This window comes from Hylobates moloch, unplaced genomic scaffold, assembly GCF_009828535.3.
Source record: "Hylobates moloch isolate HMO894 unplaced genomic scaffold, HMol_V3 SCAFFOLD_6, whole genome shotgun sequence".
NCBI lineage: Eukaryota > Metazoa > Chordata > Mammalia > Primates > Hylobatidae > Hylobates > Hylobates moloch.
Window position 1 is genome coordinate 75,098,306 of NW_026652281.1, and position 18,183 is coordinate 75,116,488.

General features: G+C 50.1%; 1 protein-coding gene across 2 annotated transcripts in view; it reads left to right on the forward strand.

Annotated features, from left to right (window-relative positions):
• Positions 1 to 18,183, forward strand: part of SCNN1B (sodium channel epithelial 1 subunit beta) — an 85,658-nt gene that overhangs the window by 60,883 nt on the left and 6,592 nt on the right. The window contains exons 5-7 of one of the 2 annotated variants that reach the window (XM_032157112.2): positions 11,429 to 11,532; positions 14,764 to 14,927; positions 15,229 to 15,336. In XM_032157112.2, coding sequence (XP_032013003.1) covers positions 11,429 to 11,532; positions 14,764 to 14,927; positions 15,229 to 15,336 — 376 coding nt within the window. The remainder of the gene's footprint in view (positions 1 to 11,428; positions 11,533 to 14,763; positions 14,928 to 15,228; positions 15,337 to 18,183) is intronic. The other variant, XM_058440276.1, reaches the window with a different exon arrangement.

Genomic DNA, 18,183 nt, shown 5'->3' on the forward strand with positions numbered 1-18,183 from the left:
CCTCCTTGGCCTCCCAGCTCTTGGCAAACCAACCCCGGGCCTAAGCATCCGGTGTTGTCCCAGTCTCTAGGACAACCAGAAAGGCAGGGAATCTCCATTCTGTCCCCTCCTAACAGCTTCCAGAGAGCTCAGCTGGCAGAAGCACGTGGGAAGGAGGCCTGAGGATGGGCAGGAACACTACTGAGGCCTCAGAGCCCCTCTTGGGCCTCCTGACCCAGCCTCCAGGTGTGGGGTATGCCACACCCACCTCAGCCCCACCCCAGGTTTCAGCCAGTCCTGTTTCTGAGATTCGATGGTATCCTCCTTGATCTGGGGCCTCCAATGCTCACACTTCAGGCCTCTGTGGAAAAGAGCTTTTAGCTGAATCTTAATGCTATGGGCACATGACAGGCTTCCAAGCTCACCTCCCAGGGACTGGGGTTGCAGGCAGCTCTCTGAACTCAGAGCCTTCCAGAATCTCTAATGAGAATCTTCAGAAAGCTCTGGGGCCTCTGTCCCCTCAAAATGCACAGGTGCAACCGGACATGTGGCTCACGCCTGTAAGTCCAACTTTGGGAGGCCAAGGCGGGTGGATCACCTGAAGTCAGGAGTTCAAGACCAGCCTGACCAACATGGCGAAACCTTGTCTACTAAAAATACAAAAATTAACCGGGCGTGGTGGTGCACATCTATAATCCCAGCTACTTGGGAGGCTGAGGCAGGAAAATCGCTTGAACCCCAGGGGCGGAAGTTGTAGTGAGCAGAGATTGCACCACTGCACTTCAGCCTGGGCAGCAGAGCGAGACTCTGTCTTAAAGAAAAAAATAAATGCACAGGCACACATGAGCAGGGTTCTTGCACACAATGTCAAATAATTCAAGGCCACTAAGCGGGGCAGAGCAGCACATACGTCCCATTGTACAGATTAGCAAAAGGTGGTTCCCATAGGTGGAAGATTTGACTGATGGCGCCCTGCTGATGGGATACCCTCTTCCTTGAGGGCCACCCCATGGCTAGCTGGTCAGTCTGTGTTTCAACCTCACTCTCTTGGCCAGGGTCCTTTGCTCAGGGCACACCTGCCAACCACACCTGCCATAAGGCTAGGAATACCAAACAGACTACTGTAACGTCCACAAGCACATTCACCTCACCCGCTCAGCTGAAAGAGAGCTGTAACACTGCAACTTCAAATGCATGGCCCGTGTGCTCAGGGAGAACACGCCCGGGAGCGAGAGTGGGGCAGGAAAGTGAACCTGTTGTCAACTCCCTACCCATCGAACGGGATCCCAGTGTTCAAGGGCCTGTGTTCCACACACAGCCCTGCCCCAAAAGCTGTGCCGGCCACCTCGTGGGTAGCTGGGCTGGGCTGGGCTGGGTATAGCTGGCCTGTTGTCAACAGGGCGCCCTCCAAAGGGAGCCCCATTTGAGTCATACGGGCTGAGGGTGAGGGACGGGTGGTTCCCCAAGGGAAGCTAAAGAACTGTTAGCAGAGGCTGGGAACGGTGGCTCACGCTTGTAATCCCAGCACTTTGGGAGGCCGAGGCGGGCGGATCACGAGGTCAGGAGATTGAGACCACGGTGAAACCCCGTCTCTACTAAAAATACGAAAAAATTAGCCGGGCGTGGTGGCAGGCGCCTGTAGTCCCAGCTACTCGGAGAGGCTGAGGCAGGAGAATGGCATGAACCCAGGAGGCGGCGCTAGCAGTGAGCCGAGATCGCGCCACTGCACTCCAGCCTGGGTGACAGAGCGAGACTCTGTCTCCAAAAAAAAAAAAAAAAAAAAGAACTGTTAGCAGAAACAGGGAAACTAGCTGGCTGATGGGCCACTAAAACCCCCAAATATTGGCCACATAACCTCTGCCATGTGGCCGTGGCGAGGGGTAGGGGGTAAGTGTAATGTAAGGGTCAAGGCTTGGGGTCTGGGGTTAGACCACCTAGACTCAAATCCTGGCTCCATCTTACAAGCTGTGTGACCTTGAACAAGTTTCTTAGCTTTGCTGTGCCTCAGTTTCCCTCCTCTGTAAAATAGGGGAGAGAACAATACCTACCCTACAGGGTTACTTTGAATATTAAGTGAATTAATATGCATGAGTAACTGACCCTACTACTGGGCTCAATAAATAATAGTTATAACTATTAATATTATAATAGTTTTACAACCCACATTTTAGGCTGGGCCCAGTGGCTCATGCCTGTAATCCCAGCACTTTGGGAGGCCGAAAGTGGCAGATCACTTGAGGCCAGGGTTTCGAGACAAGCCTGGACAACAAGGCAAAATCCTATCTCTACTAAATATACAAAAATTAGCCAGGTGTGGTGGCGTGTGCCTGTAATCCCAGCTACTCAGGTGACCAAGGCATGAGAATCACTTGAACCTGGAAGGTGGAGGTTGCAGTGAGCCGAGGTTGTGCCACTGCACTCCTGCCTGGGCGACAGAGGGAGACTCTCTTAAAAAACCGCAACAAAAACAAAAACCCCCATCTGACAAGGAATGCAAATTCAATAATTATGCCAACATTTACTGGGCCTTTCTCGTCCCTGTATGTGTCAGGCACTATTCTAAGCACTTTGCGTGTTAAAATTGCTTTAACCCTGGCAACAAAGCCATGAGAAAGGAACTGTTATTTTTCCCTTATTTTTTTAAGAGATGGGGTATCACTATGTTGCCCAGGCTGGTCTCAAACTCCTGGTCTCAAGTGATCCTCCCACCCCAGCCTCCCAAAGTGCTGGGATTACAGGCATGAGCCACCAAGCGTAGCCTTCCCCATCATTTTATAGTTGCCGTAACCTGCCCAGAGAGGTTAAGTAACATCTCTGAAGTCACACAGTTGGTGAGTGGCAGAGCTAGCAGTCTGGGCCAGGTCCACCCCACGTCACTCTATTGCCTCATCAGAAATGGTGATGGTCATCTTCCCTCCCTACCCACCTCTCCCAAGCCTATTTCCCCAGCCCTCGGCAGTTCCCAGTGAAAGGTACCACCCAGGCACCTTAGCATAGAGATCTCAGCCAGCTGCTCTCTGAGCTCTTCCTCACTCCCACAGTTGACTGGTCACCTGCCTTCTTGAGTCAGCCTTGGACACAGCTGTGGGAATATGCCTCTCTCTGCTCTCCTGGTGCTGGGCCCCAGACACTGTGGCCCTTGCTTCCTCTCTCTCTCTCTGACTCCATCCTGTCCCCCTCCTAACATGACAAATGCTCTAGAAGCAGCAGCTGCAGAATTAGGAAAATGTGAGCCGCATGTGGACCCCAACACCAAACTGCCTGGACTTGAATGTCAGCTCAGTATGTGACTGGCCATGCCACTTAGCCTTCTGTGCCTCAGTTTCCTCAGCTGGAAAGTGGTGACAGTGAAATAACCACATAGCATTATTGGGGGATTAAATGAGAACATATGCAAAGTACCTGGTGCAATGCCTGGCACATAGTGAACATTAAGGGAGCATATTTTTAAAAAGGCTTTTGGGCCAGGCATGGTGGCTCACGCCTATAATCCCAGCACTTTGGGAAGCCAAGGCAGGCAGATCACCTGAGGTCAGGAGTTTGAGACCAGCCTGGCCAACATAGTGAAACCCCATCGCTACTAAAAATACAAAAATTAGCTGGGTGCAGTGGCTCACGCCTGTAATCCCAGCTACTAGTGAGGCTGAGGTAGGAGGCTGAACCCAGGAGGCAGAGGTTGCAGTGAGCTGAGATCATGCCACTGCACTCCAGCCTGGGAGACAGAGCGAGACTCCGTCTCAAAAACAATAAATAAATAAATAGGCTTTTGGCCAGGTGCGGTGGCTCACTTAATCCCAGCACTTCGGGAGGCCGAGGAGGGAGAATCACTTGAGGCCAGGAGTTTAAGACCAACCTGAGCAACATAGTGAGACCCCCCATCTCTACAAAAAACAATTTTTAAATAACAAAATTAGCCCGGCATGGTGGTACACACTTGTAGACTCAGCTAGCCTGGGGGCTGAGGGGGAAGGATCACTTGAGCCTGGGAGTTTGAGGCTGCAGTGAACCGAGATCACACCACTGCATTCCAGCATTCCAGCCTGGGTGACAGAGTGAGACTAAAATATATAGAGAGAGACTTTGTTGTTGGTGGCGGTGGTTTTTTTTTGAGACGGAGTTTTGCTCTTGCTCCCAGGCTGGAATACAATGCCGTGATCTCTACTCACTGCAACCTCCGCCTCCCGGGTTCAAGTGATTATCCTGTCTCAGCCCCCCAAGTAGCTGGGATGACAGGCGTGCACCACCACACCTGGCTAATTTTTGGTTTTTTGTTTTTGTTTTTGTTTTGTTTTGTTTTGTTTTGTTTTGCTTTGCTTTGTTTTTTGAGACAGAGTCTCACTCTGTCGCCCAGGCTGGAGTGCAGTGGCGCTATCTCGGCTCACCACAAGCTCCGCCTCCCAGGTTAACGCTATTCTCCTGCCTCAGCCTCCCGAGTAGCTAGGACTACAGGTGCCGGCCACCACGCCCGGCCAATTTTTTGTATTTTTAGTAGAGACGGTATTTCACCGTGTTAGCCAGGATGGTCTTGATCTCCTGATCTCGTGATCCACCCGCCTCGGCCTTCCAAAGTGCTGGGATTACAGGCATGAGCCACCGCGCCCGGCAGAATTTTTGTATTTTTAGTAGAGACAGGGTTTCACCATGTTTGCCAGGCTGGTCTCAAACTTCTGACTTCAGGTTATCTGCTGCCATAGCCTCCCAAAGTGCTGGGATTACAGGCATGAGCCACCGCGCCTGGCCTAGAGAGACTTTTTATTGAGGAATAGTTTTAGATTTACAGAAAAACCACAGCCTCCAACTCCTGGACTCAAGTGATCCTCCCTCCTCAGCCTCCAAAAGTACTAGGATTACAGATGTGAGCCACTGTGCTGGCGTTCGCTCTGTACTTTGGAAAGGAGTCACTAAATTCAGACTACACTCAGGGGAAGGGGAAGGGAGTGGCCAGGGGGAGAAGAGCATTGAGCTCCGCCCCTCCTAGAGAGAAGAATATATATTGTTTGGAATTCTTCTGTAAAGGAAGATTTGTCTCTTCTCCTCCATTTATTTATTTATTCCATCATTTATTGACACAGTATGGACTCCTGTAGATTTAGGTTGTAATCCAGTTCCATGTTATCTATTCTCTTACTTAAATTCTTCTAGCTTTGGCCACTCTGTCAGTTAGCGCCTGTGTGCCTTTGATACATTCTCACCTGTGTGGGTTTTTTAACTTTTGCGTACTTTCTGGCACTACAGGATGCCCCCGCCCTAGGATCAGCCATTTCTCTAAAGAGCTCTGTTTGGTTTTTTGGTTTTTTTTTTGTTTTTTGTTTTTTGTTTTTATTGAGATAGGGTCTCACTCTGTTGCCCATGCTGGAGTGCGATGGCACAATCACATGCCTGATTAATTTTTTTATTTTGTAGAGATGGGGTCTCCCTATGTTGTCCAAGCTGGTCTCAAACTCCTGGCTCAAGTAATCTTCCCACTTCAGTCCCCGAAAGTGCTGGGATTACAGGAGAGAGCCAACAAGCCTCGCCCAAGCTCTGGTTTTTTAAATTGAAGAATGGTATTTAGAAACCAAGATCTGGGCCAAGCATGGTGGCTCATGTATGTAATCCCAGCACTTTTGGAGGTCGAGGTGGAAGAATTGCCTAAGCCCAGGAGTTTGACACCAGTCTGGCCAACATGACAAAACCCCATCTCTACGAAAAATACAAAAATTAGCCAGGTGTGTTGGCATGCACCTGTAATCCCAGCTACTAGGGAGGCTGAGGCAGGAGAATCACTTGAACCTGGGAGGCAGAGTTTGTAGTGAGCCAAGATCATGCCACTGCACTCCAGCCTGGGCAATCTCAAAAAAAAAAAATAATAAGGTTAAATAAAATTTAAAAATAAACCAAGATCTGGGCATATATAAGCATTATTATTACTACAGTTGTTGTTGTTTCAGGGATTATCCAACTAGTTTCTGCCCTGGAAAATCTTCCCTGACCTCTGACCATACAACAGTGGTTATACTGCTTCCTGCTAGGATGCTCTATTTCCCAGTCTTTTCTGGAGGCTCACTGGTCTCCGTCTGCATGCCTGGCCCCCAGCCCAGCAGAGATTTCTGTAGGGAAACACCTGGCTCTGGAATCAAAGGCAGCCAGTCCTGGGAGCAGCCTCTCTGGGTGAAGAGTATTATCAACAAGCAAATAGTTGGCACGCACGTGGAGACCAAGAGCATGGCGCAGGCAGGAGGGGACCCGGCCACGCCCCATGCAGCCTCCTGCTCCTGGGCTGCATCTGACCAAGACAGTTCCTTGGGAACACTGTGTCCCCACGCCCTGGGGCGAGGTCTCTCCTTCAAGAACAGGGCCTGGATTGAGCTGGTTTGCTCTGCTCTGTTCTTTTCCTGTGACCACAGCCCTGATCCCACACAGTTTATAGACTCCATGGTGCCCGCCCAGAGCTATTTCTTCCCTCTGGGGCTTTGCCTGTGTTGTGTCCCTGCCTGGTGAGCCCTTTCTCCTCCCCACCCTGTAGACTTAGCCATGGCTTACTTGTTCATAAAGTCTCAGCTCAGGCCTCCCCTCCTCCAAGAAACCTTCCCTGACTCGCTCCCCACTCTCCACTGGGACTTAGCTGTCACTTCTCCATGCTTATCTCTGTCGATGCTCTTATCGCCTATTGTAATTTATTCATCAAATATTTACTGAGTGTCTGTGTGCCAGTACCAGACCCTGGGCACAGAGCTGTGAACAGTAGCAGCCCAGATTTTTTGAGTATTACAGTATGCTAGATATCCACCCCTTGCTGCAGTCATGTAGGGTAGGTGCCAGTATTATCCGGTGTTACAAATGGGGAAAGTGAGGCACAGAGAGGTGAAGTAACCATCCCAAAGCTCACCAGCTGCTAATGGACACAGCCAGAATTGGAATCAAGCAGGCTGGCTCTGTGGCCTGTGCTCTTGACCTGTGAGCTCTTCTCCTTCCAGACAGACAAGGTCATGCTCCCTCCCCGGGCTTATGTTCTAAGCAGGAGACAGCTAAGTGAGCAATTAAATCAAGAAGATAACTTTAGGCCAGGCACAGTGGTGGATGCCTGGAATCCCGGCATTTGGGGAGGCTGAGGCCAGAGAATCACTTGAGGCCAGGAGTTCAAGACCAGCCTAGGCAACATAGCAAGACCCCATCTCTACAAAAAATTTTACAAATTAGCTGGGTGTGGTGGCACATGCCTGTAGTCCCAGCTACTCAGGAGGCTGAGGCAGGAGAATATCTTGAGGCCAGGAGTTTGAGGCTGCAGTAAGCTATGATCACACCATTGCACTCCAGCCTGGGCAACAGAGTGACACCCTGTCTCTACCAATAAAAAAAGGAAGATGATTTCAGATTCTGATGTATCTGATGAAGAAGATAATCAACTGGTGGAAGGGCCAGGTGCAGTGACTCACCCTGTAATCCTAGCACATTGGGAGGCCAAGGCGGGTGGATCACCTGAGGTCAGGAGTTCAAGACCAGCCTGACCAACATGGTGAAACCCTGTCTCTACTAATAATACAAAAATTAGCCGGGCGTGGTGGCACATACCTGCAATCCCAGCTACTCAGGAGGCTGAGGCAGGAGAATCGCTTGAACAGGGAGGCAGAGGTTGTAGTGAGCTGAGATCGTGCCACTACACTCCAGCCTGGGCAACAAGAGTGAAACTCCATCTCAAAATAAATAAATAAATAAATAAATAAATAAATAAATAAATAAATAAATAAATAAATAAATAAATAAATAAATAAATAAATAAATAAATAAATAAATAAATAAAAACTGGTGGAAAAGATCTAGAGTAACTAGGTAGAAAAGTCTATTACTATTAGTAATAAAGTACTCTTAACTAATAGTTCAAGTCCATCACTTTGCATAGAGGTTCAGGGGAGGCCTCAGAGCAGATAAAAGCAGAAGAATGGGGAGAAGCCAGTATCTGAAGAGCTGGTTAGAGAATATTCCAGGCACAAAGGACAACAGAGGCAAAAGACTTGAGCTTGGAAACATCTAATGTCGCTGGAGTGTAGGGAACGAGACACAGAAGGCCAGCATAGGGACTTTGCACTTTATTCTGTGAGTGACAAGAAGCCTTTGGAGGGTTCTCAGAAAGGGAGCACCGTGGTCTGACTCACAAATTTAAACAATCACGCTGACCACTGTGCAGAAGGAAGACTTTAAGGATGAGCAGAGGCAGAGGCTCCAGCAAGAATCCAGACATGAGATGCTGGTGACTTGGGCCAGGGTGGGAGCGTCTGAGGTGGAGACAGGTGGACAGACTAAAGTCACATCTTGGAGCCTGGCGTGGTGGCTCACACATGTAATCTCAGCACTTTGGGAGGCTGAGGTGGGAGATCACCTGAGGTCAGGAGTTCAAGACCAGCCTGGCCAACATAGTGAAACACCATCTCTACTAAAAATACAAAAATTAGGCCAGGCATGGTGGCTCACGCTTGTAATCCTAGCACTTTGGGAGGCTGAGGTGGGTGGATCGCCTGAGGTCAGGAGTTCGAGACCAGCCTTGCCAACATGGTGAAACCCCGTATCTACTAAAAATACAAAAATTAGCTGGTTGTGGTGTCAGGCACCTATAATCTCAGCTACTCGGGAGGCTGAGGCAGAAGAATCATTTGAACACGGAGGGCAGAGGTTGCAGTGAGCTGAGATGGCACCACTTCTTTCCAGCCTGGGGTGAAAGAGTGAAACTCCATCTCAAAAACAAAAAAATATAGTTGGGCGTGGTGGTGCCTGCCTGTAATCCCAGCTACTCAGGAGGCTGAGGCAGGAGAATTGCTTGAATCTGGGAGGCAGAGGTTACAGTGAACCAAGATCGCGCCACTGCACTCCAGCCTGGGCAACAGAGCAAGACTTTGTCAAGAAAGAAAGAAAGAGAGAAAGAGAGAAAAAGAGAGAAAGAGAGAGAGAAAAAGGGAGGAAGGGAGGAAAAGAGAAAGAGAGAAAGGGAGGAAGGAAGAAGGAAGGAAAAGGAAAGAAAAGAGAGAGAAAGAAAGAAAGAAAGGAGAAAGAAAGAAAAAGAAAGAAAGAGAAAGAAAGGAGAGAAAGAAAAAAGAAAGAAAAGAAAGAAAGAAAAAGAAGGAAAGAAAGAAAGAAGAAAGAAAGAAAGAAGAAAGAAAGAAAGAAAGAAAGAAAGAAAGAAAGAAAGAAGAAAGAAAGAAAGAAAGAAAGAAAGAAAGAAAGAAAGAAAGAAAGAAAGAAAGAAAGAAAAGAAAGAAAGAAAGAGAAAGAAAAGAAAAGTCACATCTTGGAAGGAGAGGGGGGTTGATAGGATTCCACTCTCTATCCTCTGCCACACTGGAAGCTGCAAAAGGCAGCCCTGTCTTGTTTTGCTGGGTGTCCCTAGCCTAGCACCCACCTCAACAAACATTGATTGGGTGGAAAAATGTGGTTTCTTCCTGCTTCCCCTTGCACCGTTGAGGAAACCCAAGCTCAGAGGTTGAGTAAGCAGCTCAAATCTGTTGACAGTGGCAGAGCTTGGGTCAGCCCCTATATCCCATTTCACAGCCTGCCCTGGACCCAAGTCATTCTGCAAGTCAACTAGCTGAGACAAAAGATACAGGAAATGGCTTTCTTATCTGAAAACACGGGAAAATAACACCTGCCTTCGTGGGGTTATTTTGAGAATTAAATGAGATCATGAATACAGAAAGATTCAGCACAGGCCTGGCCCATAAAAGTCACTCAGTGAATGTTTGCTGTGGAGCATAAGGCTTCAAAGACAATACCGCATGGCAGGTGACATTTTGTGTGTGTGCGTTATTTGATGTACTTACTCTCATTCCTTCGTGTTTTTATTTTTAATTTTTTACAAATTATTATTGTTTTTTGATACAGAGTCTCACTCTGTTGCCCAGGCAGGAGTGCGGTGGTTCAATCACAGCTCACTACAGCCTCAACCTCCCCAGGCTCAGGTGATCGATCCACATCAGCCTCCCAAGTAGCTGGGACTACAGACACTCACCACTACTCCTGGCTTTTTTTTTTTTTTTTTTTTTGTAAAGACGGGGTCTCAATTTGTTGGCCAGGCTGGTCTCAAACTCCTGGGCTCGGTCGGGCGCAGGGGCTCACACCTGTAATCACAGCACTTTGAGAAGCCAAGGTGTGTGGATCACCTGAGGTCAAGAGTTCAAGAGCAGCCTGGCCAACATGATGAAACCCCATCTGTACTAAAAATACACAAATTAGCCGGGTGTGGTGGCGGGTGCCTGTTACTCAGGAGGCTGAGGCAGGATAATCGCTGAGATTCTCTCAGCCTGGAGTGAGATCACACCACTGTACTCCAGCCTGGGCAACATAGTAAGACTCTGTCTCAAAAACAAACAAACAAAACTCCTGGGCTCAAGCGATCCTCCCGCTTTGACCTCCCAAAGTGCTGGAATTATAGGCATAAGACACCACTCCCAGCCTCCTCTTATTTTTAATAAATAAAAAAAGAACAACATAGAAACATCAAGAGATATTTTTTAAAGCTGCTTACTTTGGAGACTTGAGAACATGCACTTTGACCGAAGAGTTTGATGAACTCCAGCACACCAGTCATCAGAAGAGGCAAGGAGGAATTCTCCCCGAGCCTTCTGGTGGGCCCAGGCGTTCCTCGGCTTGTGTCTGAAGGCCCCTGCCTCAGTCTTCAATGAGCTTCTCCTCTGTATCTGTCTCTCTTTCTGTGTCTTCTAAGGACACTTGTCATTGGATTTCGGGCCCACCTGGATAATCCAAGATGACCTCATCTCGAGATCCTTAGTACTTCTGCAAAGACCCTTTTTCCAAATAAGGTCACACTCACAGGTTCTGGGGGTGAGGACATGGATGTGCCTCTTTTGAGGTGTGTGTGAGACAGATGAAAACATCTAAGAAAGTTCTTTTTCGTTTTTTTTCGTTGTTGTTTTTGTTGTTTTTTAGAGACAGGGTCTCTGTCACCCAGGCTGGAGTGTAGTGGCACAATCATAGCTCAAGCAGCCTCGAACTCCTGGGCTCAAGCGATCCTCCCACCTCAACCTCCCAAGTAACTGGGACTACGGGCATGTACCACCACACCTGGCTAATTTTTGTATTTTTTGTAGAGATGAGGGTCTCACCATGTTGCCCAGCCTGGTCTCAAACTCCTGGCCTCAAGCGATCCTCTCGCCTCAGCCTTCCAAAGTGCTGGGATTACAGGCGTGAGCCACCACACCCAGCCAGAAAGTTCTTTTTCATAACTCATGGCCAAACCAGAGAGCCTGAGCCCCAACTCCAGAGAAACTCTCTTCCCCTGCTTTCCCAAGGGAGCCTGGGAATCCCCCCTCTGGTTTGGACCAGAGGAGGGACAGAATGACCTGTTGCTCGCCTCTCCCTTTCAGAGCCCCTCCAAGGAGGAAATGAAGGGTGGACCGCAGACAGTCGGGGGAGGCATTGTCTGTGGTGGAACCTGCCCTGCAGCTGATGCTGTTTCTTTTAGGAACTTCACGTCCATCTTCTACCCTCACTATGGCAACTGTTACATCTTCAACTGGGGCATGACAGAGAAGGCACTTCCTTCGGCCAATCCTGGAACTGAATTCGGTGAGTTTTGGTTTATCCTGGGCCAGAGCCATGAGGCTTTAACCACCCCCACGATGTGGCACTGAAAGACCATCAGCTGTTGCGGGGTGGGACTGAGGTGGGACCGAGGCATCAAGAGGAGTGGCCACTACTGAGGCTCTACTGTGTGCCAGAGGAGGCCAGGCCAGGTGCTTCCTCAGCCATTCCCTCCCGCAATGCTCAGAATCCCTGGGGTAGCAACTGGTGTTCCCATTTTGCTGATGAGCAAAGTGAGGATTTGGAAGCAGCACAGCTTCGTGGTCAAGAGCTCAAGCTTCAGCCAGGCGTGGTGGCTCATGCCTGTAATCCCAACACTTTGGGAGGCTGAGGGGGGAGGATTGTTCAAGCCCAAGAGTTCGAGACCAGCCTGGGCAACAAGGTGAAACCCCATCTCTTAAAAAAAAATAAAAAAATTAGCGAGGCATGATAGCACGTACCTGTAGTCCCAGCTACTCAGGAGGCTGAGGCAGGAAGATCGCTTGAGCTGGGAAGGTCAAGGCAGCAGTGAGCCATGATCACACCACTGCAGCTCCACCATTTACTTGCGTGGTGTCCCTGAGCTCCAGAGCAACCTTCTCAAAGCCTTAGTTTCCCCATTCATAGATTAGTATATAGTAGCAGAGCAGAGCATTTAGTATAGTAAATTGTATCTACCTTGTGAGCCATTATGATGAGTAAATAGTATAGGCCTTGTGAGTCATTACGATGTAATGTGGTAAATTGTTTCACCTGCCTAGGAAGTAAGAAATGCTCCATATATGCTGAGTATTCTGAGCAGCTTTTAAACAACTTGTCCAGGATCATGCAGTTAATACATGGACCAAAAGACATTGCATGTTCTTACCTGTAAGTGGGAGCTAAATGATGTGCACACGTGGAGTGTGGAAGGAGAAACATCAGAGACTTAGAGGGTGGGAGGGTAGGAGGCAGGTAAGGGACAAGAAATAAATGAGTACAGTATATATGATTCCAGTGAAGGTTACACTAAAAGCCTAGACTTCACCACTGTATAATAATTCCATGTAACAAAACTGCGCTTGAACCCCTTACATTTATACAAATTAGAAAAAGAAAAGAAATACATAACACTTAGTCTCTTAGTCTCTCTGCCTCTCTGGTGTACAGTTTTGTTTTTTTGTTTGTTTGTTTTCTTGAGACAGGGTCTCACTCTGTCACCCAAGCTGGAGTGCAGTGGCATGGTCATGGCTCACTGCAGCCTCGACCTCCTGGGCTCAGGTGATCCTCCCACCTCAGTCTCCTGAGGAGCTAGGACTTCAGGTGGCTAATTTTTTGTAGAGATGAGGTTTCATCTTGCTGCCCAGGCTGGTCTTGAACTCCTGGGCTCAAGCAATCTGCCCTCCTTGGCCTCTCAAAGTACTGGGATTACAGATGTGATCCACCGCACCCGGCTGTACAGTTCTTAAAGAAAGACAGAGACACACAGAGAGAAGCTGAAGGAGTCCATGGAAGTGAGGAAGTGCGGCATGGTGGATGACGGATCCCCTCCCTCGGGGCTCATGTGTTGCACTGACCCCTAGAGAGGGGCTGGCGGACTCAGGCTGGCTGTGGCTTTGGGGCTTGTGAGCCGGGCATAGATGGGAGTGGATCCCTCCTCCCATCTCTCAGGTTTTAACCTCTGCAGCCACCAAGGGGCAGGCTGTAATTCAGTGACCATCGGGGCCGCTGGCCAAGAGTGGGGCAGGTGAGCTGAGTGCCTTTCACTTAGCCCCCGTGCTGCTGAGAGCACTGTCACAGAGGTGCCAGTCAACTTACTCCCAGAGGCAAATGGTTATAGTTAGGGAGCCAGCTGCTGTATCAGAAGCCCAGCAAAAGCACTTCCTCAGTGGAAGACCTCAGACAAGTCCCTTCACTTCTCTGTGCCTCAGTTTCTCCATCTGTAAAATGGGGACAATACCAGTACCTCCGTCACATGGCCCTTGTGAGCATCCAAGGAGCTCATGTTTATTTTATTTTATTTTTGGAGATGGAGTCTCGCTCTCACTCAGGCTGCAGTGCAGTGGCGCAATCTCGGCTCACTGCAACCTCCGCCTCCTGGGTTCAAGCGATTCTCCTGCCTCAGCTTCCCAAGTAGCTGGGAATGCGACTACAGGCATGCGCCACAATGCCCAGCTAATTTTTGTATTTTTTTTTCTCTATTTTGATATGGAGTTTTGCTGTCATCCGGCTGAAGTGCAGTGGCGCAATCTCAGCTCACTACAACCTCTGTCTCCCAGGTTCAAGCAATTCTCCTGCCTCAGCCTCCCGAGTAGTTGGGATTACAGGTGCCCGCCACCATGCCTGGCTAATTTTTGTATTTTTAGTAGAGACGAGGTTTCACCATGTTAGCCAGGCTGGTCTTGAACTCCTGACCTCAAGTGATCTGCCCGCTTCAGCCTCCCAAAGTGCTGGGATTACAGCTCATGTTTAATGAAGCCCTTAGCACAGCACCCAGCAGGTAGCAAGTGCTCAACTAGCCCTTATTGTCCTAACCAGAGGGACTCAACTCCACATAGCTCAGGACCGTGGTGCGTGGGAGACTGGGTCCAGTCCCTTCCCTTGAGAACAGTCAAGTGGGGAAGGAAGACAGACAATAAAAGAACAATCACACAAATGAGGCAGGTACTCGGAAGGAAAGTTCCGAGGCTAGGAAAGTGTACGACCAAGACCCTGACACCTCGTCTGAGCCATCAGGGAAGGTTTCTGGAGGAAGTGATGCTGGTTGAGATCTGAAGGAAGAGCATGTGTTTCTAGGGGAAGGGAAGGGGCAGAGACAGCATTCCAGAGTGAGGGACTAGCACTCCAGATCGAGGAACAGCATTCCAGGTGAGGGAATAACATTTGCAAAGGCACAGCAGGAAGAAGGCGTGCAGAAGCTCGGAGGCATTGAACGGGGACAGCGAGGGCACCTGTGGTGTGAGGCGGGGTGGCACGGGTGGGCGGTGGCCATGCTGTGTCTCCTAGATCTACCTCCTGATCAGAAAAGAGATCACGGGAGGCAAGAGACACCTAGGGAGGAGGCTACGTCACAGCCTGCCTTGGAGATGATGGGGGCTTTGCAGAAGGCAAGCAATATTTGAGGACTGAGTTTTTGCAAAGTGGAGCCAGCCTCCTTGGCGGTCCCCTGGCTGGAGGGAGCTTGAAGAAGTGGGTAGTGGGGTCTCCTTTCTGCCTCAGGAGCAAGTTCAGGCAGCCCTCACCCCACCCTTCCCACAGGCCTGAAGTTGATCCTGGACATAGGCCAGGAAGACTACGTCCCCTTCCTCACGTCCACAGCCGGGGTCAGGCTGATGCTTCACGAGCAGAGGTCATACCCCTTCATCAGAGATGAGGGCATCTATGCCATGTCGGGGACGGAGACGTCCATCGGAGTACTCGTGGTATGGCCGGAGCCCAAGGGCAGTTCTAGAGGGTCTGAGGGTGGGAGCCCACCTGTCCAGGGCCAATTTCCCTTGGCCTGGGAGGAGGGGATCTGGGCCCCCCAGCCCTGGCCTTCCTTCCTTTTGGCTGGAACCCCACCCAGGGTGGCCAAGCTTTAGGGGAAGGTGAGCCCTCTGGCGCCCCCCTCTGGCGCCTGCAGGGGTCCACAGCCCTCTGTCCCTGAATGCTTGATAGAAGGGAGGTGCAGAAAGGGCTCCTGGGGTGACCAGGGTCCCCCTCAAGCAACCCCTCTAAACACAGGACAAGCTTCAGCGCATGGGGGAGCCCTACAGTCCATGCACCGTGAACGGCTCCGAGGTCCCCGTCCAAAACTTCTACAGTGACTACAACACGACCTACTCCATCCAGGTGGGTAGGCGGTGCATGCCTCATGCCCCGGGGCCCCTGTCTGGGTTTATGGGGCCAAGGCCTCAGTCCTCCGGGAGAGCTGGCCCCAGCAAGGCTGGCTTTGCTTGGCTTTTGTGGGTGGCCACAGGGCACCCCTGGGCCTGTGGGACCAGTCACTTTCCTGGGCTCTCTCACCAGGGCCTAGGGCTGGCCACATGGGCAGGTGTACCGTTGGGGAAGCCCAGGGGATTATGGGGATCTTACTCCGGAGTTTCCCAAGATGAAAACAAAAAATAGCAGCTGACACCATCAAGTGAAATGTTGTGCTAAGGGCCGGAACACATTCTATCGTCATTTAATCCTTCAACCCCTCCCCCAATGAATCCATAATATAGTAATGACAGCGGCATTTATTGATAAACTAATAATAGCAGGCTTACCATGTGTTAGGTAGTCACTGTTGTAAGTAATTTACATGTATATTACATCATTTAACTTTCACAACAACCCTAAGATGTAGATGCTATTATCATTCCCATTCCAGGAATGAGGAAATTGGGATTGACAGACCCCAGTTCAAATGCATCATCAATTTACCTGAGAAGTCCCTTGAGTTAGACTCGTCTGTCACCAGGCGAGTTCAGGGCATGACTTGGCTCACTGCAACCTCCACCTCCAGGTTCAGCATTCTCTGGGATTACAGGCGCCCGCCGCCACACCGGCTAATTTTTTTGTATTTTTAGTAGAGATGGGGTTTCACCAAGTTGGCCAGGCTGGTCTTGAACTCCTGACCTCGTGATCCACCTGCCTCGGTCTCCCAAAGTGCTGGGATAACAGGCATGAGCCACCACGCCTGGCCTTTATTATTTTTTTTTTTTAAAGATATTGTTGGGCATGGTGGCTCACGCCTGTAACCCCAGCACTTTGGGAGGCCGAAGCAGGTAGATTACTTGAGGTTGGAAGTTCAAGACCAGCCTGGCCAACATGGTGAAACACCGTCTCTACCAAAAATAAAAAATAAAAAAAAAAATTAGCCAGGCGTTGTGGCACACGCCTGTAGTCCCAGCTGTGCAGGGGGCTGAGGCAAGAGAATTGCTTGAACCCAGGAGGCAGAGGTTGCAGTGAGCTGAGATCATGCCACTGCACTCCAGCCTGAGTGACAGAGTGAGACTCTTGTCTCAAAAAAATAAAATAATAAATTAAAAAAGAGAGACAGGGTCTTGCTCTGTTACCCTGGCTGAAGTGCTGTGGTGCCATCATAGTTCACTGTAGCCTGGAACTCTTGGATTCAAGCAATCCTCCTGCCTCAGCCTCCCTAGTAGCCAGGATCACAGGCATGAGCCACTGTGCCTGGCTAATTTCTTAATTTTTAAAACCTTTCGCAGAGACAGAGTCTTGCTATGTTGCCCAGGTTAGTCTTGAACTCCTGGGCTCAAGCAATCCTCCCACTTTGGCCTCCCAAAGTGCTAGGATTATAGGCATGAGCCACTGCGCCCACTGGAAGTCCCTCTTCGTATCTGCCCTCAATCCCCCTTGCTGTAGCTGGAGGCTTCCTTCTCGTCCTGGTCTCCAGAGTTAACCCAGACCTGCCGCTAGTCCTGGCCCCCTTGGAGAGTGCAGACTGAATCCTTGCAAAGGTGACAAAAATGACCACTCACTGATACTTCCTCTCCAGCCCAGTCTGCCTTGGCATATCAGTGCACTGAGGCATAACAAGAGGGCGGCCCGGTGCCTGCCTCAGTGTCTGGGTGCCCGAGCATGGCATGGTTTGCACTTTCCCCTTAGGAAATGACCCTCCTGGTGCCCACCTGCCCACCCATTGCCTGGCTGATTTGGCCACCTCCCGTCTGGAGGGACTTCTGCCCATTATGGAGAACTCTAGCCATCATCTGAGCCTCTGGAGGGACAGACAGACAGACAAGGCAATACAGGGAGGTGGGAAACATGGAGAAGAAGGCACCAGCCCCAGAAACCTCATTCCAGGAAAACTGCGCCTCTCGTTTCTTCTGGTGTGGTAGCCACCCAGGCCAGAAAACTTAGCCAGGAGCCAGGCCCTGATCGGGAGCTCTGCCCATCCCCACGGCCACCCCAACCAGGAGCAGGCTTGAGCCCACCCCAGCCTCCATCACAGGGCCTGGAAGGACTCCCACTTTCCAGATGAGACAGAGAGGTCCACAAGAATATAAGACACCTTGGTGGGGCAGGGTGGTGCATGCCTATAGTCCCAGCTACTCAGAGGCTGAGGTGGGAGGATCGCTTGAGCCCAAGAGTTTGAGGATGCAGAGAGTTATGAGCATGCCACTGCACTCCAGCCTGGGCAACAGAGTGAGACCCTGTCTCAGGAAAAAAAAAAGAAAAAAAATTTAAAAAAGAGGCCGGGCGCAATGGCTCACACCTGTAATCCCAGCACTTTGGGATGTCGAGGTGGGTGGATCACTTGAGGTCAGGAGTTTGAGACCAGCCTGGTCAACATAGTGAAAGCTGGTCTCTACTAAAAATACAAAAATCAGCCGGGTGTGGTGGCGCGTGCCTGTAATCCCAGCTACTCGGGAGGCTGAGGCAGGAGAATCACTTGAATCCTGGAGGTTGAAGTTGCATTGAGCCGAGATCATGCCACTGCACTCCAGCCTGAGCGACAGAGCAAAACTCCATCTCAAAAAAAAAAAAAAAAAAAAAAAGTAAAACACTTGCCCGAAACCCAGCTCTGGCTCCTCCTGGCCATGCCATTTAATCTGCCTTCCAGCCCTGATTTCCTGCCCTCAGAGAGCCAGACTCGTTAGGGGTAATAGAAAGGCAGGATATAGGGACCTGAGACGGAGCCCGGAGCCACAGGAGGAACAGAAGAGGACTCAGGGGCGCAGGTGTGGA